This window comes from Vigna radiata, unplaced genomic scaffold (assembly GCF_000741045.1).
Source record: "Vigna radiata var. radiata cultivar VC1973A unplaced genomic scaffold, Vradiata_ver6 scaffold_7, whole genome shotgun sequence".
In the NCBI taxonomy this organism is placed as follows: Eukaryota; Viridiplantae; Streptophyta; class Magnoliopsida; order Fabales; family Fabaceae; genus Vigna; species Vigna radiata.
The window spans coordinates 2,863,815-2,889,542 of record NW_014543262.1 but is presented as its reverse complement, the minus strand read 5'-3'; the positions used below and the strand labels follow the sequence as shown (position 1 = coordinate 2,889,542).

Genomic DNA, 25,728 nt, shown 5'->3' with positions numbered 1-25,728 from the left:
ATATATATATATATATATATATATATATATATATATATATATATATATATATATATATATATATATATATATATATATGTATGTATGTATTTGTACACCTATAATGTAATCACATCCCAAGAAAACACGTATTAAAACCATAAACAAAATGCACTCACACAAACACAACAAAACAACTTTAAACTTGGGGGACCATCACATCACAATGAAAAACGCAATGCAATACAACCACGGGGGACCACCACCCAACATCGCAATCAAAACAGTACAACATATGACCATAAAAAGCTTAACAAAAGCAAATATTTATTGACCTGGCGACTCGCGATTCCAGCGCAAGAAGGTCCTGCGCCTCCAACGACCACATGATGGAAACCTGGAGGCTCTCTCAATGTCAACTACGATAATCCTAAATCCCCAAATTCAATCCCTAATTTGTGAAATTGATTCCCAATTTGTACGAACCCTACAATCTCAGAACGAAGTTTTCCCAATCTCAATCCCTAATTCGAACAAATTGAATCCCCAATTCATTCCCAATATTTCATTCATTCTTTTCAATTTTTTTTAAATAAAATATCTATGTTAGAATCATGTACACCAAATAATGTATTCCACGTCAATTAAAAACATACATGACCATGCCACGTCAACCTTACATTAACGTCGTTGGACCCAATTTAATAGGAGTTGATTGTTACAATTTTCACAAAATAAGAACCTAATTGAGACACAAAAAAGAAAATAACCAATTTGAAATTCTCACCTCAAATAAAGACATGGTTAATGATTAAATCTTAAATTAACTCGTTTTTAAATAATGTGTTGTAATAAAAAAGCTTGCTGAATGAACTTCAAAAAGAACAATTATAGACACAGATTCTTAAAATTTCATTCAGGAGTACTCCTAAAATGACTAGGGATCATGATCATGATCATATTTGGAACAATGTCTCTCTAGGTCTCTAAGAGACACTCCTCTTTGTAGAAGCATACCCCAAACAATCAGAAATTTTGAAAAATAACATTATTCAAGCATTTCTCTTTGAAGCGTTAACTAAGAATTACATAAAATTTACCATATAAAAATTATTTATATACAGACTTCAGTACATTACATAAAATTAAACCTCGTACCCTGCTAACCTTAATAAATAATATGAATTAATACACTTTTTTACAATGATCAAGTTCATTCAATCGCTAGTTTCCCAAAGGAGTTCAAAATCAAAATGAAAATTCTCAGGATTTCCAAGTCTTTTAAGGTGAACGGTTTCAAGATAAAAGGTACGAAATCCGGAAACTGGCCCGGCTTGATTGAAGAGTAGAAGAAAGTGTTTCGTTGGAATGAACATGGAGAAATACAAACGGAGAGGTACCCATATGAATACATAAACTACAGACATAAAACGTAACCACAAGGTCAAAAAAAAAATGTAAAAAACATAATGTACGATTTTCCAATGCATGTATATAACCCGGATAGCTATTTTTTCTAAATCCTGAAGATATTCTGCAAAACCTCAAAAAGTATAAGCACTACCACGCTTGAAACAAAACTTTGGGTAAAAAGAATAAATATTTTTTATCTAATTTTTCCTCCCCTTACTTCTTCTGTTTGAAACTACAACCCATCCATCATCTGCTTCGCCTGAAACATTCGGCCGGGGCTCATTAACTGAATTATTGTTTGAATAAGATCTGGGAATCTCCGTATTCATGCTTGAAGAATTACTATCTGCAATCATGGTTTCATCATCACCATCTTCGTCACTGTCATCTTCCCCATCATTTACAATCTAAAACATAAAAAAACGTCTAACATTATTACTGCATTCAAATTCAACAAAAGCGGAAGATCATCCAATTGTTATTTGGTTAAACGCCTAACATTATTAAAGCATTCAAATTCGAGGAAAGAGGAAGATAAGACAATTGCTTCCTGGTTGTACATAAAAAAGGATAAATATGTACAAATCAAGCAAAAGCATGCTCTGTAAACATATTTAACAAATTAAAAATTACACAATCAAGTCCCAGTCCACTTTGGGAGATAAACAAAAAAGCTCTTCCCATTTATTTTGGAGGAGCCTTAAAAAGGAGGTTCAGAACTGATTAAGGTGAGAAGAAAACTGTGAAAAAATAAAGCAGGATTAATAGAAAATCACAACTCATCAGATTGATCAACTTCACATTCAAAATATTTCAAATATAGAATAATATAATAATTATTCAGGACATATTTCCGTTCTTTGAATACTTCCCATTATTCGAACTTTTAAGTCATGAACCAAAAAAACAAGGAATGAAACCGAAATACAAGAACTAATCATATAAATACACAAAATTAGTGGCTACTCCAGTAACTATAGCAAGGTTTTCAAGACTTGAAATTGAAAGGTAGTGTGAGAGACAAAAATAGATGCACTAGATCACATTTTACATTGAGGCACACAACAGCTATGACTTGATATTTTTGAATAATACCCATCATGTAGAAATTGAACCACCCTAATTAAACTAGCATAGAAACTGTAAACCTTGCCCATTGGTTTTTACATTTAAGCCATTCAAGAAAAACCTGTTTTGCAAACACTCTTCAGATTAAATCAAGTGTTCATTGTCCCCACCAAAACCACGAGATTTAATGAGGATTTGGTTATAGTAAAAACACAAACTTGGCATCATTTAACTTGTACATGTTTAAATTAACTTATTTTTAAATAATGTGTTTTAACAAAAAAGCTTGCTGAATGAATTTCAAAAAGAACCATTATAGAACCCTATAAATATGATATTAAAAAAATAGTAAAATTTCATTGTGCACATACTGTATCACGAATGTACCTGCGCTGTGTGAGGATGAGTTGCTTGCTCGAGATTGGCTTTTCTAAGATTTTCAAAAGAACTAAAATTTCCGTCCAAGAATTCTTCATGCATAACCATTAATTTCTCAGCTACCTAAATAATCATAAAAAAAAATAAGAACAAGTGAAGTTAACAAAACAAACAAATTAAAAAAAAATGAAAAAGAAAATGTATACCTCTTCAATGCTTCCATCTTCGACCTCCACATTGAGAGAAAGCATACCTTGATCCAGTATGTCTTCTAAGTCATCAATGTAAAGTGGCTCTGGAACACATCCACCAAAACAATTAAAAACAAAATTAAAAGAGTTTCTGATCTCCATGATTGAATTCTCTTTTGTTGCGTCAAATGATATACCTTTGAATTGAGTAAACCACGAAAGAACATTGGTGACAAGTTGATCGGCTTTGACACGGGACTCACGGCCACCCCATTCGTTCTCGACAGCAGTTCGAAGAGCAGACCAGCGGAAAAGGAGTAATCCAATTCCTTCATTGAAAACTGCTATAGATTGTCCCTGTAGTCGTCGAGCACCCTCCATATTTCACCAAAACAAACCTTAGGTGCTATGTTCGTAATTATATCCTGCAATTGGGCCTAGAAACGTTAAACCAAATATAAATAGTAAAAGTTTGGAAAACAGATAAGCAGCAATAAGAATTGAACAGTGACCTAAATACTTCAAACTAAATTGCCATGTAAATGGGCCTAATAATTCTAAATGAATATTTCAACTTGTATAATGATAGACCGATATATATTATCTCTAGTAACTACACATTTTCTCATAATAATTCAAGCTACATCACTATATTTTGATTCGAAAACTTCCATCATCGTAAAACAGCTTGTGCAAAGTGGTCCAACTAGGTGCAAACATAGAAGACAGTGATAGACTCAAATTAAGAAACAAAACATGTATGCATTGGTAGATAAGGAAAATTTCAACAATTAAAATCCATCTCTCACAATTGGAATGGAGCCATGCCCACCATCACAAGTTGAAAGCCTAAAACTCCAAATGAATCCTTAAAATCAGCTGTCAAAACATTTAAAAAGATTATACAACTAAAATTCAGAATTAACATTCAAACTTTCACCAACCAAACAAAATACTCCGTATTTTTTCAAATTTCAGGATTCAATTCTTTCCCCAATCTCGGTTCTCAGGTACGTATCCAGCAATGATAGTAGAAATGAACTCAGACCCTCTGCTCAACCAATCATCAGCAAATTGATTCAAGGCAAAAAACAAAGGTGACCCCAAATAAATCCCAAACAGAACTAATTATCAACACACTAACACATTATGCCCTCTATTTCAGCAACTAAACAGATTCAATATCTACAAACATAATACACACCCAGACATGAAGTTCTCAATCTAGGACTATGATTCATATAGCTTGTTATAAGCATTATATGAGACTCAAGATTTTATTCTTTCAATCTTTCTTTTTTATCTTTTACAATATGTGATTGTTATAAAACCTGTGTTATAAATATATATATTGCAAAAGTCATCATTGCCTCTTTTCTTGTTCGTGTTGGCTGAGCTCGTGTTGGCTGAGATTGTTTGTTGACCGAGATCATTGAAACAAACTTGTTGGATAACCCCTCCTCCGAAAGACCCAAATAGCTGCAACCATAAGTATTCGCAAGGTTGTTGCTCGCCTTCATCTGCAAGGTGGTGCGCGGACTCTTCCTCACATCAAGGGATTTAGCTCATCTCGGAAGCTATTCTCCACCTATATAAATAGGTATCCTGTGATTCCTCCAAATCATGGAACACACTTTCTTCGATCTCTCACTCATCTCTTTCATTCTTTCCTTTCTTTTCTTATTCTTATATTATGCCGGGTATATTTTTTGTCTTTTTGGAGTTACTTGTTAGTTCTTATATCTAGGACAGTGAATCTAAACACCTCAGAAGTTTTTTGTTCGTGATTTTGTGAACTTTTTAACGTCAGGTTTAATCACAATCACAAGCATAACCCAATACGATACACAAATACAGAGCAATCAAAATTGTATTATGTTCATTCGCCCAAAACCAAAAATCAAAAACACAAACCAAATGACATTTCAAATTACCCCAAACAACACCAGCAGAAGTTAGGGTTTAGATGAGATCAACTTACCACAGCTCTGAGAAGCTTCGCCGGAGATAGATGCAGCGGCCCAAGGCAATGGCTAAGGTAGTCCTCTCCAACCTCGGCGAGCTCGAGATAGGAGGCTTCCAGGACGAGATTGGAGACGATTAGCAAGTGGTTCGAGCTCCAATGAAGGTGATCAAGACTCCAGCAAGGGGTGGAGGGTCTGGCGGCGGCCTAGGGTAGTCGAGGAGGACATAAACCAGCTAAGGTTTGGCAGCGGCGAGTACCAGCGAGCTGAGGCGGGGGCGCTTGTGGTCGCGGTAGATGAGGGAATAGGTGAAGGAGAAAGCTTGGTTGCGTCTCTTGTGGGGAGAAGAAGAGGCTGAGTGTTACCTTGTTCGTTTGTTGAAGGAGAAGAAAATTAGGGAAAAAAAAAGGAGTACCCTTGTGCTCTGTTCTGCAGTCAATAATGATAAGGGTAAAATCCACCGGATTTTAAAAAAAAAAATTGTTAAATAAATTTCGTTTATTTTCAATTAACTTTTTTATTATAATTAATTAAATTTATAATTTTTGCTTCTTAATAATTCACTTGGGTCAATACAATATAATGTATTAAATTTGAAATAAATTGAATAAATAAATAATTTGTTATGGAAAAAATTATTATATATTATTGATAATAAATAACTCAACATTTATTTATAATAAATAATTCAATTTTTAAAATAAATTCAATAATAAGTAATGTATACAAATATTAATTTGATTAAAAAAGTAAAATATTTAGTATTTAGTTAACTGTATATTTTTCTAATTTTTTACAAGAAAATTATAATATATTTATTATAAAATTTTATTTTTAACGTATTATTGAAATATATTTATTATTGAAATTTATATTTATTAAATATGACTTTGATTAAATTTTATTTTTATAAAACAAGATAATAAATAATTTGTAATGAAGAATGATCCAAAAAAAATGGGGTACTAATCTTATGATATATAATTATTCTCTAAATTTGATTTAAATTTTTATAAATATTTAAAGTATATTAATAACATAAAAGTATTTAAACTTATACACAAAAAAAAATAATTGGGTTAAATATATTTTTAGTCTCTGAACTATCATGTTATTTTGAATTTCGTTCATCTTCCAAAAGTTTGTTCATTTTCGTTCTCTTAGTCGTATTTTTAGTCCTTAAAAAACCACGTTAAATTTAATCTGATGTGGGTGTGCCACCTCACTTTTTTTTTTTTTTCTGAAACGTGTCAATCCTTAACGGTGACCCAAAGGTTGTCGCTACTACTGCTGCTGACAACCTTAATGTAAGAACAACACCACCACTCACCACCATCATGCAGATAACCTGCTCCAACGACGCTTACCACATGGGAAAACTCTCGCCAGCAATCGACCCTCCTTCTCCAATTGTTGCCTTGATTGTTGGACCCCAAGGTTGTGTTGTTGGTGTAGAGCATATTCTTGAATTAGTTTCTTCTTCAATTGAGAATATTCAGAAAAGTGATGCCTGTCTTTGTACCTTACGCCACTTGTCTTTCAAAAGCTTTTGTCTATTTTTTACATTGTTTTTACTAATTGCAACATACCCACAAGAGTGAAGGTTATCAACAATGTTATTGTAAGCTTGGATTGTCTAGCTTACATCAACCTTATTACCTAAACGTGATTCCTCGATCATGGCATGCAAAAGTCATGCGTCCATGTCCTATGTCCATTATATATCCCTTACACCACTAGACAAGTCGGTCGCAACTCCCTTACCCCTGTTCTTTTTAAACCTATTTCATAAACAAAATGGTAACAATTTAACTTTAAATTATCATAAAACCAATTTCTTGTCATTACAAATAACATAGTCATACAACACAATCAATTACTAGAACTACAAGTTTTGATAATCTCACCACATTTCATCTGCTATCGAATCCTTAATACTACTACCAAGCTTATAATCTTCTTCATGAACTTGAGATGATGTTGTATGGTCTTGCCTTTCATTAAATTCAATATCAACCTCATCAAGTAATGAGTCATCATTATGCACACCACGAAGGAAATTGTGTAGGATACAACAAGCTAATATAATGTTTGTCATTGTCTCTAACCCATAATGTGGTTCGATGCCACTTAATATGATAGGGAACTGTTTTTTCAACACACCAAATGTTCTTTCAATAACATTTCTCAAGGATGAATGGCGATGGTTAAAGAGCTCTCGTGGATTCTATGGTACTCTGCGTGTAAATTCTTTAAGGTGATATCTAACGCATCTATATGGTGTCATAACAGTGCTTTTCAACATAAATCTAGCACCACCAAGATAGTACTTTTCCTACAATATTGTACACATAGCGGTATTTAGTCACTAATAACTAAGAAATTAAGATTGCAATGAAGACACTGACCTTGTCAGATAAGCAACATCATCTCGATCAAGAGCATCCTTTAAAATTCTTGAATCAAATGTCGTGCCTTCCCAACCAACTGAAACGTATTTGAATTTCATATCAAAATCACACACGGCAAAAACATTTTGAGTTGGTCAATTTTTTCTCCCTCGATATCTCAAAGCATCTTATTTTGGCACCCTTACTCGAACATGAGTTCCATTTATGACCCCTAAACAATCCTAAACATAGAATTAACAACTCGTCATAAAACTCAAAAACATTAATGTCCTTTGACAAAATTAGATCTTAATAAGTGTTGAAATAATTACCTTAAAATACAGGCAAAATCAACTGTTATTTAGGACATATAGATGAATCCCATTTCTTGATGGCTGAATTAAAAATTCAAATTCTAGACTTAAAATAACATACAACACATTATGAAAAGTGTTTGGTAACAATTGACCCAGATCGGTGGAAAAAAAATGCCACACTGCGATTCTTAACATTATGGCCAATTATATGAAGAAATTGAGCTACTTGTTCCTCCATTGTCGACCGAATGACATCCTTAACTAGCTTAGTTGTTCTTAGTCTCTCATAAATATTAATAAGTGCCTCTAGACCCATTTGAATAATGTCGTGACACTGATTAGTATGCATAAGGTACGACATTAACTGATCCCTACGACGGTCTTTGTCTGGTAGAAAATTCCTAACACTACTTATAATCACTCGTATACATATTCAATATATTCAAGGCATGTCCAACAATGCATAACATTGTTAGTGTGGACAATGTGGTGGTTATTTGTAATTTTCGATGTAGCATTGCGACTATATTGAAGTCTACATCAACCACATCATCGTCTATATCTTCATCGTCCAAATAAGACAAATCTAATTCTTCTTCCATCTATATTTACTTAGAGAAATATAAATACTATTACTAACATCAAAAATATCATAATCAAGTCTAATTAACGTTTTAACAATTTCATACGTCCAACTAACATAAACATTATAATTAAATAAAGTATAATACATTCAACATAACATATGCTTATTAGCAAATTCATGCATCATGCGTCATGCATTCATATATTCATTAAACATAGTACATTCATATATTCATACTACATTCATATATTCATACATTCATACCATATATTGAATAAACATAATACATTCATGCATTCATATATTAATTAAACAGAAACATAGTATACGACTTACCTCTTAAAGACTTATCAAGATTTGAAGCAAGATTGACCCAAAATGTTCCACTAAACCTCCAATGCAATGCCCAGTCACAAGTCACAGATTGTATAATCTTTACAATACCTCCAACAGCTTCACACAAGTCCAACAACTTCACCTAGCTTCACCACCTTCACATACCTCCATCAGCTTCATAACTCCTCCACCACCTTCACGCTACAACATAAAGAAAACAAAGGGTCAGGGGTGATGATAATCCAACTATCTCCATGGACTCCTACCATTGTTGCATGGACTTCACTGCTTCAAGGACTCTGGTATGGATCTTTCTGCATCCTCCAGCTTCGTCACGCACTACTTCAAGGACAAACTTATGCACCTCTTTGCATCCTCCACCTTCGTCACCGGTCATGGCGTGCGTCCAACACCAAGCTTGGAACCCAATTTGGAAGCCCATCAACCTGCAAGGATGAATGAGAAATGAATACACACATGCAGAACTGAATACACTAAGCAAGAACTAAATATGTGGAAGGGGGAACCAAATCCAAGACTGGGGAATCGAATACAAGCGAGGAGGAATTGAATACAACCCCTTTCACTTTTGTGTGTTGAGGTGGAATTGAATATGGTTCCCTTGTAACCGAATACACCCACGTCTTCAAGCTTCTGCATCTTCATTCTTCGTGTGGAAGCACTATTTTCTTCATCTTCATCCATCAACCTTGTTAATAAACAACATAAACCAGTCTCTTGTTAGCCTCTTCTTGGTCTTCATCTGCAACCAAATGGCTTCAACCTGCAAAAACAAGAAAAAACTCACAAAATCCATTACTTGATGACATGAGTTTTGTTGCACTCAACACACAAAACTTCAGTTCAGCATAAACACAAAACTCACACCATTGCTTTTGCCTTAGTAAACACACACACGAGTTTCTGCCTCAAAGTAAATACACACACCACCTTGAGTTAATACACAGACCAACCAAATGTACTAACCAATGTCTTATTAATAGGTCTTCGTGGTAAAAAGTTTGTGTTCAAATTCAAAGCCTCCCTCCCAACACTATAATGCCACGAATCTTTCTAATGTGTGGTTGTGTCAAACAAAGAATCAAATCTCTGCATAAGCCATCTGGGGTTGCGAAACTACGAAAGTAACAAAGTTATTCCTGATGCATAAGCCAGTTAGGACACCGTGAGTAACAAAGTTACTCGTGACACTCTACCAAAAGATAAAACCATGCTTAATATATGTATGGCTTAATACCTCCAATGGTCCTCTGTTTTGTCAACTAATCTCATTTTGGTCCTCAAGTTTGCAACAGTCTCAATTTAGTCACAATTTTTGAAAATATGCACACATTATATCCCATCCGTTAAGTGGTAGCAAACGGCGTTAAGTGTTGTCCACATGTTGGAGTGAGAATGTGGTGAGGTGTTATTTTCCTTAAAAGAAGCATTGATGATGTGGCATCAGAGTTGGATTTAGGGTTAAATGGGATCAGAAATTAGAAATTGGGATTTAGGGCTGTGGAATTGAAATTGGGGATTTGTTGCGACAGTCCTCCCGTCACCACCACCGCGACCGCCGAGGTTGCTGGCCCCTTCAACGCCACTCTCCAGCGCAAGTTGCCGCCGACCAAGCCAGGGTCGTCGCTCCTCCTCACCGGCCAAGAGCGACGTCACAGACCACCATCAATCTCGGCCAGAGATATTGCCACCGTCGCGGACCACCATCAATCTCTTCCTCATTGATGTTCTCGCCGGAATCGATGCCCTCACCGGCACCACAACACTGCTTTCCTTCTTCTCCACTCAAGGGTTTCCTACTTGTCTCTTAAACGTCAAACGCCCTCAACGACACCCACCGCCGGTGTCGAGGACGAAAACGTTTTCCGAATGCCGATTATTGGTTAGTTTTCTATTATTTGATATTTCTTCTTCTAGAATTGGAAAAGATGAGTATGTTGTGTGCATATGAGTGTGAGTGTGGGCGGTGATGGCTGTTTTGAGTTAACTTGACGAACGTTGCAGCATAACAGTGCTGAGAGAGGAGCTAACAGGATAGGTGTTTTATGTTACAGGCCGAAGATAGCGGAAATTTGGCACTTGGTATTGGAGTCATTTGGTATTGAAGTCATGGGACTTTGTGATTTGGTCAGATTTGGTCTATATGTTTGTTCATCACAGGTGAAGGGCGTTTCGAGATAGGGAGTGGTTATACGACTTGCAAGGGAGAAGAAACTACTTCTATTTTATATTTTTTTTTCGTATGAAAACTGACATGAAAAGGGGATACATCTGATTCTGCCTCTGTTTTCTTTCTTATTACCTGTGTTTTCTGGGTGCAAGTAAATGGATATTGAAGTCTTGATGCTGGGGAATATACATTGTTTTCTACTGTTAGCTATTGCAGGCATTGAAGTCTTGTTCTCCTTCTTTCTCTCGTGGTGATGATGTCACATCACCTCTAAACAGTCCACGTAAAAAAAAATAACACCTCACCACATGCTCACTCCAACACGTGGACAACACTTAACGTTGTCTGCTACCACTTAACGAATGGGATATAATGTGTGCATATTTTTAAAAATTGTGACTAAATTGAGACTGTTGCAAACTTGAGAACCAAAATAAAATTAGTTGACAAATCAGAAGACCATTGGAGGTGTTCCGGTCGGGATTTCGTATAAGCTCCCTTGCACAATTTCCCACTCCGAACCGTCCGGTCCTCTGTTACTTCGACTCTCGGTTGATCACTCTTCCTTGTCTAGCTGTCCGGGTACCTGCTAATGATACTCCGACGCTCAAGTCAGTGTTCTAGTTCTTTTGCAATAAAGGTAGAGATAGAAAGAGAAAGAGAAATAAATGAGCATTCTATGTGTCCCTACCTCTTACCTTTGACTCCTATTTATAGTTTTCCTCATGGGCCGATGATTAGTGGGAACTTAATCACGGCCCAATCACAGGCCTGTTAAGATTAATCCTTGCTTTACCTTAATCTCGATTGCTTAATAACCTAACTCGGAACCCTTACCGGCCGTCGGGACCGACCATGATCCCTGCCAGTCGCGCACATGCCATTGGTGGTTTCCTGCTTCGGTCATACGTTTTGCCTTGCTTTCTTCTGATTGGTCCCGGTCGGGCCTTTAACTATTTCCTCGAGTGGTATGACGGTCGCCCTTTTCCTCACCAGGCCGTCCGTCCTGACCCTTACAGTACACAAGTCCCCCAAGCCTGAGGTGACGTAGTGACCGAAAGGTTTCGAAATTCGAACTGGTGGCGGTTCCGCTTCCCCTGGCACGTTTTGGGCGGGAAGGAGACGTGGTGCGCCCTGAGTGGGAGTTGAGCTCTAGGGAGTTTAACCGTCTCGTATCTGGGCCGTTGGACGTGGGATGATCTAACGGTGATGGTGCTTTGGCCGTTTTCAAAATTTTGCCTATAAATAGGGATGAGAATGCGGAGTTTAAACACCTTTCTTTCCTCTGATTCTTCCGATTCTACAAACCAGGTAATAAAATAGCGGTAGTCAGCATTTACTCTTCCGAGGAATCATCGGGTCGCAGTGGGGCTGGTGGGGCAGAGGTGACCAACGGTGCCGGCGGTGTTGCGGCGGGTCCGTCGGGGGTTGCGGTAGCGGGGGGGCCGCCCACTGGGGTTGGGCCGGCCGTGAATCCTCCACGAGTTGGAGAAAGGGTGTCTTCTCCTGATACGGTGTCGTCGTCCTTCCTGGAAGCCAACTCTGACGATGAGGACGAGATGCCGCCTTCTCCCGAGGCTGACCGGCTGACAAATGGCATTGCCATTTTTCTGCTGAGGGGCGGGGTTCACGTGGATCCAGAGATGGCAGAGCCGGCCGGTGGTTGGCCGCGGATTCGGGGGTATCGTTGGGCTTCCCCCGACGTTGACGAGTTTACCTCGGACTTCGGAACCCGCGATGACTTATTGTGGTGGTCCGAACGGTCGTACATAGCGCGTGATGTCGAAGATGCACGCATGTTTCGACTTGGTGTCAGCCATCCAAACGAGCGGGTATTCCACGGGAAAGGGTCGTCGGTGGAAGACTTCTTTTTCGTGTATACTTATATGTTCGACCAGATGTACATGAGGGTTCCGTTCACCGACTTCCAAGCGTCGGTTTTGAAGGAGTTGAACGTTACTCCCAGCCAGCTACATCCCAACAGGTGGGCGGCCGTCCAGGCATTTACGTCTTTATGCGGTGCCGTAGGGATAACGCCCATGGCGCGGGTATTCCTTCATTATTTTAACGTTCGTCCCGTTCCTCGAAGAGGATGGGTGTCGTTGTCGTCGGTGTCTGATCGGACTTTGTTCAAACTCTTCTTGGACTCGTTCAAGAATTTCAAGAAGCGATACTTTAAGATAGTAATCAAAGAGTCTGGGTGAACGGAATTTTGTGATTCCGAAGCCAGGCCTCAGTTTCCTTTTTATTGGACCGACGCCCCCCGAAAAATAAATGCATATGCTGTCGGGTTGTTAACTGCAGTGGAGAAAGACGCCGTGCGGACAATAAACACCCAGCCCCGCCAGCTAAGCGCCCGTGGTTTCGTCGACTGTTTAAAATACGAAGATTTTGATCAAATTGCTTTTGGTATGCTTTGTTTCGGATTTCCCTTTGAATACCTTGATTTGACTTGTCTAAATTTTTGTTTTTCTTTCAGGATACATGTCTGTGCCCGGTCCTCGCCAAACTGGATGGTTTGCCTCTTCGCAACGTCGTCGGGGGGGTAGCGCATCACAAGGAGTGAAGCGCCCGTCCGTCGCTTCAAGCTCAGCCCCCGTCTCTCAAATTCCCGTCGGCATTCCTCAGACGGAGTTGACCGTAGAGGTTCACCCCCATGAGGTCGTTGCCACCGGCCGGGTTGCGGAACCCTCTCAGCCTCCGCCTGATCAACTGATCACCGTGCATTCATCTGAGTCACCTCCGGACTCGAAGATTCCTCTGGAACGCAAAAGGAAATCTCGTGCGGAGGGTAAGTCTTCCTCCAAGAAGAGTCGCCGGAGCGGGAGCTCCTCCTCTATTCCTTTGTCGGCCGGCATATTCGATCCTGCGTTTGATGCTGCTTCGCGATTGGAAGTGCGGGCCAGCTCATCGCAACGGGCGGTCATTGAACCTCTGTCCGAAGGAGAACTCTACGCCGCAACTGTTGAAATGATGGCTCGAGGGGTTATGATGGCCGTGAACGCTCGGGAAAAAGGAAAAACGCGAGAAGGTTATGATTTGCTGCGGGAGCTGGCTGAAGAGCAAGAGTCGGCCGCCTCCCTTCGTCGCAGGGTGGAGTCCTTAGCCAAGGACCACGAGGAGTGTGGCGAAAAATACGCCAAGTTGCAAGCGGACTTGGAAGAGGCCAAGCTTCAGCTGACCACTTCCAAGAATGCTTTGACGGCAGCCCAGACCCGTGAGACCGGTTTGGCCGAGGATAACCGCAAGCTGAAGGTTGAGGTTCTTCGTCTGGGCAAGAGGGGGGATGAACTGGCTGCCCAGAGCGAACGATTGACCCAGGACTTACTCGCTGCCGGTGATGCCCAGAAGAAGAAGGAGGCCGAGCTGGTTCAAGTCAAGGAAGACTTTGCTCAATTGGATGCGACGGTTATGCTGGAGCATGAGGAAGGGTTCAACAAAGCCTTGCGCCAAGTGGAGTTTTTGATGAAGGTGAACCCGATGATCTACGACTTCAATCTCTATCAAGATGTTTATGGAGAGATGGATCCTGTGCGGGCGACCTTACCGACCGATGGAGGTGCTGGGAATGAGGGGGGTGTGGATGACAAGGTTATTGAAGACCGTCCCGATGAGATAGCCGGGACTTAGTTTAATTGTTGCTTTGTTTTACCTGTTTTTTGGTATTTTTTTTTTGTTGGAGTGCGGTCGGCCCTTAAACACTTAGGAATAGTTAGTGTTTGGGGTTCGACCCACTGATGATTTGTTTTTTGTAAGCCATACTTCATACCTTGATCCGGGGAAAGTATTATCAATACTGAAATTTGGTTTGATGTTTCATTTTATTCGCTGTTTACTTTATCTCTCAAGATTGAAAACATATTATCTCTCGGTCGTTACCTGGAGACGAGTCCCCCACTTTATTCAATAAGTTGTATGCGCTTTTCCCGAACGTTACTCAATTCTTAACGTAAAGGCCGGTCGAAAAGGGACGGATCCCATGACGTTGTCTAGGCGAAGGCAGATGCCTTTCGCTTATATGCCGATCAGAAGGGATGGATCCCTTAGCGATACTTAGGTGAGGGCGGATAAGCGCCTTACCCCTATATGCCGATCGGAAGGGACGGATCCCCCGACTTAGGGACGGATCCCACGAAGTGCCGCCCGGTCGCGACGTTCCTCCACCGTGTCGAGCTCGACCCGGAGCTCTTGATCATTTAAAGCTAAATCCTCGATCTGCCTCCTTAACGACGGTTCTCCCAACTCCACCGGGAGCATGGCATCGATGCTGTACGTCAAGTTAAAGGGGGTTTCCCCCGTCGTTCCATGCGGGTGACACCTGTATCCCCATAAGACTTCAGGTAGCTCGTCGACCCATGCTGCCTTTTTCTCCCCCAATCTTCTTTTTAACTCCGCCACCACAGTTTTGTTTACGGCTTCTACCTGCCCGTTGGTTTGGGGGTGTTCGACCGAACTCGTCACATGCTTAATTCCCAGGTTTTGGTAGAATTCCCTCAACTTCTTATCTATGAACTGTCTTCCATTGTCAGTAATGATTGTTTTAGGGAGGCCGAACCTACAAATCAGCTTCCAACAAAACTTCTGTACTTGGCCGGCCGTTATAGTGGCTAAAGGCTCGGCCTCCACCCACTTTGTGAAATAATCGATTGCCACCAAGAGGAATTTTTTCTGTGCTGGACCGACCGGGAAAGGACCTACTATGTCCATGCCCCATTGGGAGAAAGGCCAAGGGGCTGTGATAAAATGCAAAAGATGGGGCGGGGCCCGGAGGTCATTGGCGTGCGCTTGGCACCATAAACATTTTTTGGTGAAAATACGGGAGTCTTCTTCCATGGTAGGCCAATAGTAGCCGGCCCTTAGGATCCGGGCCTTCAGGGTTCTTTGCCCCGAATGGAATCCGCAAACTCCGTTGTGGAGCTCGTCCATCACGTACTGCGCTTCTTCTCGGGACACACACTTAAGTAGGGGGGTAGAGAATCCCCTCTTATACATGTCGCCGCCTACTAACAGGAAACGAGCTATTCTTTTTGTCTCTTCTGGCCGGAGGGTGCATCCGTCGTCCTGTTTCTTCATTAGCTCCCTAATCTCCCCCCTCCAGTTGGCGGCATCCGTGGTAATCGCATGGCATTCGACGGACGGCTGCAGGAGAATCTGCCTGATAACCGTTGTTAACTGGCCTTTGTCCTTACCGGAACATAATTTGGACAACATGTCCGCCCTCGTGTTTTGCTCGCGGGGGATGTGTCGGATATCCGCCTCTTCGAATTCTGACATCAATGCGGAGGCCTTATGGAAGTACTTGGAGAGGTGGTCCTCCTTTACCTGGAATTTCCCGTTCATCTGACCGACCACCAACTGGGAATCGGTTCGACAGATCAGCTTCTTAGCTCCCATATCCTTGGCCAGTTCCAAGCCTGCCACCAGGGCCTCATACTCCGCCTGGTTGTTGGATGTTCTGAATTTGAATAGAAGGGAGTGCTCCAAAAGGAAACCGTTTGGCCCCTCGAGGACGATGCCGGCCCCACTTGCATTCTTACCAAACGCCCCGTCAACATATAAACTCCAAAGGTCGTTTCCCGTCGGTGGTAATTCAGCAGCGAAGTCTGCGAGATGTTGCCCCCTTATGGAACCCCTAGGTTCATAGTGCATCCCGAATTCGGATAATTCTATTGCCCACGCAACCATCCGTCCGGCCAGGTCGGGCTTCCTTAGCACCTTGGAGATTGGGTGGTTAGTTCGGACAACCACCTGATGGCTCTGGAAATAGGGTCGCAGCCTCCGTGCGGCATGGAGCAAGGCCAAAGCAACTTTTTCCACCTGTCGATATCGAGTCTCAGCATCTTGCAGCGTGCGGCTAACGAAATACACCAACTTTGGTGCCGGAAGCTCTTGGACTAAAACGACACTTATAGTCGTGTCCGAAACTCCCAAGTAAACGTGCAACTCCGCTCCCTCATCCAGGCGATTCATTATCGGCGGGTTCATTAAGATCTCTTTTACCTGGGCGAAGGCCTGTTCGCACTCCATATCCCATTTGCTAAGAGCCTCTTTCTTCATCTTCTTCATGATTGGCCTTGCCCGCTCAGCCAGTTTCGGGATGAATCGGGACAAAGCCGTGAGACGTCCGACCAACCTTTGGATATCCTTCAAGGTCGTCGGGCTCGGCATCTTCAGGATAGCCTCGCACTTGTCTAGGCTGGCCTCAATCCCCTGAGACGTCAGCATGAAGCCAAGGAATTTCCCTCTGGATACCCCAAAGGGGCACTTTGCCGGATTTAACCTCATCCCGTACCTCCGGACTTCGTCAAAGACTTCCTCCAGGTCACGCAGGTGACGCTGCTCATCGGGCGACCGTACCACCATGTCATCGATGTACACGTCCATGCATCGCCCAATCTGTTTGGCGAGAACCCTATCCATCAGTCTCTGGTATGTGGCCCCCGCATTCTTTAATCCGAACGGCATTACCTCGTAACAATAATTGGCTCGATCTGACATGAAGGCGGTCTTTTCACGATCAGGGGAATGCATCGGGATTTGATTGTATCCGGAGTAGGCATCTAAGAAACTGAGTATTTTGTGTCCGGAAGCGTCGTCCACTAGAGTGTCTATGCTTGGCAGAGGGTAGGAATCCTTGGGGCATGCCTTATTCAAATCTGTGTAATCTGTACACATCCGCCACTTCCCGTTCGCCTTTTTCACCATTACTACGTTAGCCAGCCACGTTGTGTACGTCACTTCCTTGATGAACCCCGCCTCCTTTAGTTTTCGCACTTCTTCCTCCACTGCCCTTCTCTTCTCGTCTCCCATCTTTCATTTCTTCTGGGAGATGGGACGGGCGTCTTTGTATAACGATAACTTGCGAGACATCACGGATGGATGTATCCCCGGCGTATCTGCTGCCGTCCAGGCGAACAAGTCTCGGTTGTTCCACAGCATATTCCGCAGCTCCTTCTCAATAGCCTCCGGCAATCCTCTTGCTATAGTAGTGGTTTGGTCGGCCTTAGTCCCTACCAATATAGACTGGGTTTCCCCCACCGGTTCCAGCCGATCGTCCGTATTAGTTCGCGGGTCGAGGTCGGCCAAAGCGACCTCGGACCGACTTACTTTTCGCTTCTCTTCCTTCGGGTATATGCGTAAACCGGCCGCGTAGCATTCTCTGGCCGTTTTCTGGTTGGCTCTTACTGTGCAAATAGTCCCTCTTCGGGTAGGATACTTCATTGTCAAGTGGGGGGTGGAAACAATCGCCCCAAATGCGTTAAGACACGACCGTCCCAATAGAACATTGTAAGCGGTACTTGCATCCACCAGTATGAATCTCACCTTCATCTCCTCGCTCTCCCGCCCCGTCCCCAGGCGGGTGTTAAGGTCGATATAGCCCTTCGTATCCACTCGTTCCCCGGCGAATCCCACAATCTGTTCGTCGTAAGGAACGATGAGGTCCTCCGATATGTCCATTTGGAGGAACGTTCTCCAGTACAGGATGTTGACCGAGCTTCCCTGGTCCACCAATACCCTGTTCACTCCATACCGGGCTATCTCAATGTTGATGACCATTGGGTCGTCTTGATCAGGGTCCGGGGCGTGAAAATCTTCGTCTGAGAAGGTGATAGGCGGCATTGATCTCCTTCGGACGTCGACAGCGTGTATGGACCTCAGTGCCCTGATACTCCTTTTCCTGGCGGACGAAGTAGATCCCCCTCCGGCAAAGCCTCCGGAGATGGTGTTTATCGTTCCTCTTAAGGGTCCTCTCGAGGTGTCCCTACTATGGCTCTTGTCTCTTCTGTCCGTCCTCCTCCCCTGATCTCTAGGTGGACGATCATACGTCCGGTAGTTTGTTTCCCTTATGATGTTTCGGGTCGGACTGGCCGGTCTCGTATAAGAGCGCTCTCTTCTAGACGGTCCCTCCGTTCGGTGGACATCTTCTCTTCTAACGTACTGCTGAAGCTGCCCCATTCGGATGAGCTCCTCAATCCTGTCCTTCAACGTCACGCAATCCTCTGTATCATGTCCAGAGTTTTGGTGATATAGGCATCGCTTACGCATATCCGCCCCTGGAGGCGTGGGCCGTTTCTGCGGTGTTGATAAGACTTGGGTGCTCAACGCCTCCTGCAATATCCGAGCTCTGGGGGCGTTGAGAGGAGTGTAATGCGGGAATCTAGGGCCCCTCAGCCCTTCTCTGAGTCTAGGTCCGTTCGGTTTGCTTCCTTGGCCTTCACCTTTCCTATCGTCCCCCTTCTCGGCCTTAGCCTCTTGTTGTTCTCGCCGATAGTTTTGTTTCATGTTTTCCACCCGAGCCTCATCGATCGCCCGTTTCCTTAATTCCTCCATTGTATTGGGGGGATTCCGGCACACACTGTCTTTAAAAGGGCCTGGTCTCAGTGCAGGCATTACATACTGTAGGGCTAGTTCCAAACTCAAGCCCCTAACTCTGCGGACTGTTTTCTGATACCGATCCATGAAAGACTTAAGAGATTCTTCCTTACCCTGCTTTAGATTCATCAGGTCTACGACCGTCACATCCTCCATATTGCTTGCGGCAAATTGCCTCTTGAACATTTCTCCCAAACTCTTGAAGTTCTCAATGGAATTAACCGGCAATGAGTTAAACCATTCCAAAGCTTCTCCTTCCAGGGACAGGGAGAACGCCCTGCACCAAATGGCGTCACATCCGGTTCGGAAGGTCATGGCGTTGATAAATGACTTAACGTGGGCGTTCGGGTCGGACGTTCCGTCATACATCTTGAATTGTGGTGGTACAAACTGTTCCGATATGTGTACCTCCATAATTTCCCGCACGAACGGCACCATAGTAGTTGACTCCTCCACCTTAACCAGCGATTGACTATCTTTATTTCCCCTCTCCTCTCTTCCCTCGGCGTGGGCACTACTGTTTTCCCCCTCCAATGGTATCCGCTTCTCACCTGCTCCCTCACCTTGCTCGCCTCCGTTCCCCCCGTTCTTACTTTTTGCGATCTGGGCCAAACATTCAGCCCTTACCGCAGCCATCTCCTCTTCGTGCTTTCGCTGCATCTCCATCATTCTCTGCTCCATCAACCTCAACATCTCCGACTGATCCTCCGCGTTCATGTTCCTTGTGGTCACCATTGGGTATAATCCTCCGGTTCCACGGTGGGCGCCAAAATGTTCCGATCGGGATTTCGTCCAAGCTCCCTTGCACAATTTCCCACTCCGAACCGTCCGGTCCTCCGTTACTTCGACTCTCGGTTGATCACTCTTCCTTGTCTAGCCGTCCGGGTACCTGCTAATGATACTCCGACGCTCAAGTCAGTGTTCTAGTTCTTTTGCAATAAAGGTAGAGATAGAAAGAGAAAGAGAAATAAATGAGCATTCTATGTGTCCCTACCTCTTACCTTTGACTCCTATTTATAGTTTTCCTCATGGGCCGATGATTAGTGGGAACTTAATCACGGCCCAATCACAGGCCTGTTAAGATTAATCCTTGCTTTACCTTAATCTCGATTGCTTAATAACCTAACTCGGAACCCTTACCGGCCGTCGGGACCGACCATGATCCCTACCAGTCGCACACATGCCATTGGTGGTTTCCTGCTTCGGTCATACGTTTTGCCTTGCTTTCTTCTGATTGGTCCCGGCCGGGCCTCTAACTATTTCCTCGAGTGGTATGACGGTCGTCCTTTTCCTCACCAGGCCGTCCGTCCTTACCCTTACAGTACAGGAGGTATTAAGCCATAAATGTATCAAGTAACAAATGTTTCCTTTATTTATTATTAAGCATGTGATGTAATTGATTATCCAACTTTGAAATCGAATTGCTTGCATTTTTACGTAGTGTATTTTACGCTTGCATTTTTAAATGGTATTTTATAAAGAATGGAGGGCAAAGCTTATATTTCAATCAAAATCACTACAAATCCGTGAACGTACTGAGAGAGTGATCCTGCCTATCAACTTAAATCTATCTTCATATGTCAGTCAAAACGAATACAGTATATCTTGTAAATCTATCATAGCCTTTTGTCGTGAACAGTGGATGCGAATACAACCTGATAACTTCCTCTTCCACCTTTTTTCTCATTAAACATATATTTTAAACACATATTTTTTATTCTATAATCTGAAATACAAAATAAAAAATTAATCTGAAATACAAAATAAAAAATTATTATATGTTGTATAATTTGAAATGCATTTTTTTATTTTAGTGTTTCAGATTATATAATCTTAAATTTAAAATTTTATATTTCAGATTGATTACATAGTCCAAATATAAAATTAAAAACACATTTTGAATTATATAATTTAAAAATAAAATATATATTTTAAATTATATAATTCAGAATGTAAAATTTGTGTTTTAAATTTTATATTGTATTTTTCATTTTATGTTCTAAGTTTGTATAATTTAGGATATAAATTTTATATTGCGAATTATATATTCTTAAATATTTCTAGATTATGTATTCCGAAATTAAAAATGAAAAGAAGAATTTTAAAATGAATGGAGGTGCAGAGAAAAAATGTCCTAGAACATAATCACACCAAATATTCAAAAGCACATTTAAATGGCCTCCTTGCTTTATCAAAGTAAAATCCAAAATAGAAAGAAATTAGGTACAACACATTTAAAGCGTAAATTTTAACATAAACTAATTAAAACTCTAAAAGTAGTTTTATTAAAAAAAAAACAAAACAAAATCTGATAAATTTAGTGAAAAAAAAAAACGTTAAACTCCTTTTATTTATATAAAAAACGGAATTCAATTAAGTTAAAGAATCAAGGTAGATGCACTTTTTATTCTAAGAAGCAAAATGCACTTGAGAGGAGCTTATTCCCCATAAAATTTGGTAAATTATTTTTTTTATACAATTTTAAGAGCTTTTAAATAGGTTTTCTCGTTTATATGTTAAGTTATAAATTGCTTTGAATTTGGTACATGAATTAATAAATTAATTTATATATATAAAAAAAAATAAGTATAGATCGTTATTGATTCATATCTTAAATTTCAATCACCCTCAACAAACTTTTGAGACATGGTCGGTGTGTGCAAGTATGTTAATATTGAATATTGCCTAAATCGGAAAAATGAAACTTTTGGTGAGACCAAAAAAGATATCTTAATGTTTAACAAAAGATAGGAAGCAAAAGAAATATCAAACCACACAATAATGCAGCAGAGAATAAGTCAGTGGAGTAGATGCATAACCCTTCAGAACTGATGCATCATCATACGTATACCATTGCTGTTATATTCCAAGGTTTTACAAAGTCCAACATGCACAAAGGGAAAGCGTTACATTTGAGAGTGTAAACAACACTGCTTCTTAAAGAAAAGTCACTAAGACTCGTACAACGCAGCGTCTGCCTTTACACGTTTTTTACTTATTCATTCATTGTTCCAACTATGGTGATGCTCATATAAAAACAACTCCACCTCCAAATACTCAAAGCACATTTCATACAAACAATTCTTGCCTTGCTTCGGTTGTCTTCAGTTTTCGCTCTTTCTTTCTCACTTCCTATTGTTGTAAATTCAGTTATCTTTGTTGCCTTGCAAGACATGTGTCCTCTCAGGTTCATCCTTGTCTTTTTCTCCGCCGCATTGGCAGCTTATTTTGCCTGGACCACCGTACGTTCCTCCTCAGAGATTGACCTCACCACCCAAGACCAGAACAACAAAGCCTCCTCCAACAAGGATAATTTCAGTTTCAACAAGGTGCCCACTGTTCCATTTTTTTTTCTAGTAAAATTCACCACCATTCTTGAGTTTCTTCTTTTTAACCCTTTTTCTTCGGTTTCAGATGATTCAGAATGGATTCTGGGTATTTGTTGACATGGCCAGCGGGAGGTATATATGGAGAAATTTGATATCCAGGACAGATGTTCAAGTAAAGAGCTCTTAGATGTTGGAACTTCTCAAATCTTGATTGCTGATGCAGAAACTTTTAATTCATTGTTTTATTTTCACTCCCAGTGTGAAGAAACCTGTAAATTCTTGTCATCCTTTTCTTTCTGCAAACGCGTGATAGGTAAATGGGAAAGAGCTTGTACAATTCTACTAATTTTGCAAACTAATTTCAGTGTTTATTTTCCAAAGCCTTGTGCCTCATTCTCAACACTTTTTTCTCCCTTCTATGCCAGCACTGCACACATGTTCAAACTCAGGGGCTAGATGGAAATTTGCGTAATCCAACTAATCAACCGTTTATGCACTTTATTTATAATCAGAAAATACAATTATTTACATTTACCAGAATATGGTATACTGTACAAACACCATAATAGATAACATAGCAGATATACAAGTTCAGAAAATATGCTAGTTGCAGTGCGACAATGTGTCTATATTAGGTCAGACTGTAGCTTAATGGACATGTAGAGAAGCGCCAATAGAGCACCTTGGGGAAGTGGTGCATACCTTGCAAGGTAGGAGCCAACCCACATGGCCACCACAATTAGTGCAACAACACTACTACTGGTTTTCCCGCAAACCCAACTTGCAAAAGACAAGCACAATGTTAGCAATATGCCACCCCTCCCGCCCAAAATCCATGCTATTACATACCCAATTTTATAGCCTGTGTCTAACTTTTGATCAAGCAATGCCGTCAGGCCGCTAAATGTAAGAGAGAGTCGGGATCCAAACGTCTGAAACAAAAATAACGACAAGAACGCTGATCTAAGCACTTCAATAAAAGAACCCCTCTCTTCTAAATTTTCTTCATCTTCTTCCTCCTCGGTTTCACTGTTGTAATCCTCACTAACATTGCCATGCTCCCAGTATCTTTCACTATGCATTTTTTTCCTCAGATGAGCCCATCTATAGACTCTTACCTGATCTTCAAACTCAGTACTGTAACTCCATTTTTCCCTGTGAGAGCTATGACTAAAGTGAAGTTCTTGATCATACTGAACTCTAGTTGCTTCATTGGATAGTACCTGTTTATAGATATAAAGAACTAGATACTGTCATTCGATTTCTAAACCAAGATATGCTCCGAAGCCCCAGAAAAACAAATAAGAAGAAATCCTTATATTACTGAAGGAATTCTAGGAACTTCATAAAATGTTTCAAAATTCAAAAACTACTTTATAAATGTACTAAATTTGTTGGATGAAAAACTTGACTACATTTGTAGTCATCTTATTTTGAATTTGGAAACTGAAAAAGAGCATAGCAAAGAAGTTTGCTATGCTCTCTATCCGAAAACCATTAAATGAATGTCAATTAGTCACATTCTATTATGATTTTTTAGTCTCTGCCGAAGTAAATTGTTGTGGAACCAGTAAGACTGCACTGTGTACAGTATGGTCCTAATTAAAAATGTAGAACTTTTCCTTGCCCCAGAAAAATGAAATTAAATCCATAGTAACAGAAACTATTTCGATATATCAAGAAAAGTTGAATAGCAATTGCTCACTTCATATGCATGACGGATGCTCTTGAATAACTCCGCAGAATGTGGATCCTTGCTAACATCGGGATGGTACTGCACTCTCAGCAAAATAAAAGACAAGACAAAATGTGAAAGTAGTATTTACAAACTCATACCAAATACACTGCCACATCTATAGTGGCATTTATAAATAGAAAAAATTCAAGACACGGTCAATATTAACAATCAATATCCATTTTCAGTAACATAGAAATTCAACACTAATCAAAGACTAAGAATCAAAGTATGTTTCTTAGTGCCTATTGCAAGTGATTCTTCATGATTCGATTTGCTTGAAAAAAGGATTCTGATTCACAATTTGTATCCAAGTTCAACTACCACGGCTACCTGTGTTCTTTTAGTCAATAGAGAAAAACTATATTTTTCTCTAAACTAGATGATGTCACAGCTTCAGCTATAACCTCTTTAAACCATACTGACGAAATACACCAAACACCTCAACAGAGCCTCTAAAAAGCACTCTCACAGTACCATTTGATGCTTCCTCACAGAACCAAGTTTACAATAATGGCAAAAATTTCATTGAATGGACTCAATCTGTGAAGTTGGGCATAGATGGTAAATGAAAATTGAGATACCTAATTGGAGAAGTCATGCAAGTTAGAAAATTGGAGGGATGACCCCTCTTTCACAAGGTGAAAGTTAGAAAACTCTCTCATTACTATCTGGTTGGGTTGATCAACTCCATGGAACTAGTAGTAGGAAAACCCTGTTTGCTTCTACCTACAGCCAAAAGTGTTTGTGATTTTGGATGTGAGTGCTATTCAGACCTGAAGAATTCATCACAGATTTATTATTTGAAGACAATTGCAGAAATTGAAACAATGACATCATATTACAACTTGATGATGACTCTTTGGCAAGAGTAAGACCAAGTTATGGAGATAATTGGGAAAATCTCAGAGAGATTCTGTTCAGTTCAAGGAGAGAATGATCATCATGAGTGCATGTTCATCACTGGCCTTAATTGGTGTCTCGATGAATTAAGAGGATAATCAAGAAGGAATCAAATATATTACAGAGGTCTTTTCTAAGGTTAGAATGATGATTCAAGAAGGAAGATTATGCTGAACACTCATGAACCATCCTCAGTCATCTTTGGCATGCCTTGTCCAATTAGAGTCAACTATTGATTCCGGGGATGTTTAACTTTCAAGTTGCATTGTTTTATTAAATTGCAATTACATGGTCCAGCTTTACCAAATGCAAATCAAAGCTAATAAGCTATTGAGTTACATATAAGTGGTGGATAATGTACGGGGAACATGCTCCAGATTTGCAAACAATTGCAACTGAAGTGTTAAGCCTCCCATGCAGCACATCACGGTTGAGCACAACTGGAATACATTAAATCACAGCTAACTTTTTTAAAAAAACTGTTAAATATAGTGAAAATTATATATTGGAATTAATCCCTTGTGTTAAATACGCACATAGGGTTCTCTATTTATAATAGAAGAAATATGGGCTAA

At 40.7% G+C, this 25,728-nt stretch overlaps 4 protein-coding genes across 9 annotated transcripts in view; 1 reads left to right on the top strand and 3 right to left on the bottom strand.

The window, feature by feature from the left end:
- Positions 1-1,288: 1,288 nt before the first annotated feature.
- On the bottom strand, positions 1,289-5,420 carry LOC106753694. 4 transcript variants are annotated; one of them, XM_022777703.1, is made up of 6 exons: positions 5,011-5,420; positions 4,400-4,617; positions 3,227-3,454; positions 3,045-3,133; positions 2,848-2,961; positions 1,289-1,799 (listed from the first exon to the last, which is right to left on the bottom strand). In XM_022777703.1, exons 3-6 carry the CDS (start codon positions 3,408-3,410, stop codon positions 1,590-1,592), a joined length of 597 nt encoding a protein of 198 aa, XP_022633424.1. In that variant the 5' UTR covers positions 3,411-3,454; positions 4,400-4,617; positions 5,011-5,420; the 3' UTR covers positions 1,289-1,589. The 4 variants fall into 4 exon arrangements, with proteins under 4 accessions (XP_022633424.1, XP_014491035.1, XP_022633425.1 ...); XM_014635549.2 differs by lacking the exon at positions 4,400-4,617 and adding an exon at positions 3,839-3,908; XM_022777704.1 differs by lacking the exon at positions 4,400-4,617 and having other exon boundaries at positions 3,227-3,466.
- A 9,509-nt stretch (positions 5,421-14,929) lies between these two features.
- LOC106753737 lies at positions 14,930-17,623 on the bottom strand. Its single transcript, XM_014635589.1, has one exon. It carries the CDS (start codon positions 17,621-17,623, stop codon positions 14,930-14,932), a length of 2,694 nt encoding a protein of 897 aa, XP_014491075.1.
- Positions 17,624-22,359: 4,736 nt separating this feature from the next.
- On the top strand, positions 22,360-22,767 carry LOC106753959. Its single transcript, XM_014635861.2, has 2 exons — positions 22,360-22,515; positions 22,601-22,767. The coding sequence occupies exons 1-2, from the start codon at positions 22,360-22,362 to the stop codon at positions 22,700-22,702; spliced, it is 258 nt and encodes an 85-aa protein (XP_014491347.1). The 3' UTR covers positions 22,703-22,767.
- Positions 22,768-22,984: 217 nt separating this feature from the next.
- LOC106753958 (dnaJ homolog subfamily C member 16) overlaps positions 22,985-25,728 on the bottom strand; it is a 6,073-nt gene continuing 3,329 nt past the window's right edge. The window contains exons 2-4 of one of the 3 annotated variants that reach the window (XM_022777653.1): positions 24,221-24,298; positions 23,365-23,738; positions 22,985-23,295 (exon numbers count right to left, since the gene is read on the bottom strand). In XM_022777653.1, the coding sequence (XP_022633374.1) occupies positions 23,142-23,295; positions 23,365-23,738; positions 24,221-24,298 (606 nt within the window). In that variant the 3' untranslated portion in view covers positions 22,985-23,141. Of the gene's footprint in view, positions 23,739-24,220; positions 24,299-25,728 lie in introns of all 3 variants that reach the window. The other 2 variants (XM_022777652.1, XM_014635858.2) reach the window with 2 other exon arrangements.

Excerpts from the sequence above, each read along its gene's own strand:
- LOC106753694 (XM_022777703.1), bottom strand. The coding sequence starts at position 3,410 with ATGGAGGGTGCTCGACGACTACAGGGACAATCTATAGCAGTTTTCAAT. Across the intron at positions 2,962-3,044 it reads AAGATGGAAGCATTGAAGAG|GTAGCTGAGAAATTAATGGT; the intron begins GTATACATTTTC and ends ATGATTATTTAG. Across the intron at positions 1,800-2,847 it reads CTCATCCTCACACAGCGCAG|ATTGTAAATGATGGGGAAGA; the intron begins GTACATTCGTGA and ends TTTATGTTTTAG.
- LOC106753737 (XM_014635589.1), bottom strand. The coding sequence starts at position 17,623 with ATGGGAGACGAGAAGAGAAGGGCAGTGGAGGAAGAAGTGCGAAAACTA.
- LOC106753959 (XM_014635861.2), top strand. The coding sequence starts at position 22,360 with ATGTGTCCTCTCAGGTTCATCCTTGTCTTTTTCTCCGCCGCATTGGCA. Across the intron at positions 22,516-22,600 it reads ATAATTTCAGTTTCAACAAG|ATGATTCAGAATGGATTCTG; the intron begins GTGCCCACTGTT and ends CTTCGGTTTCAG.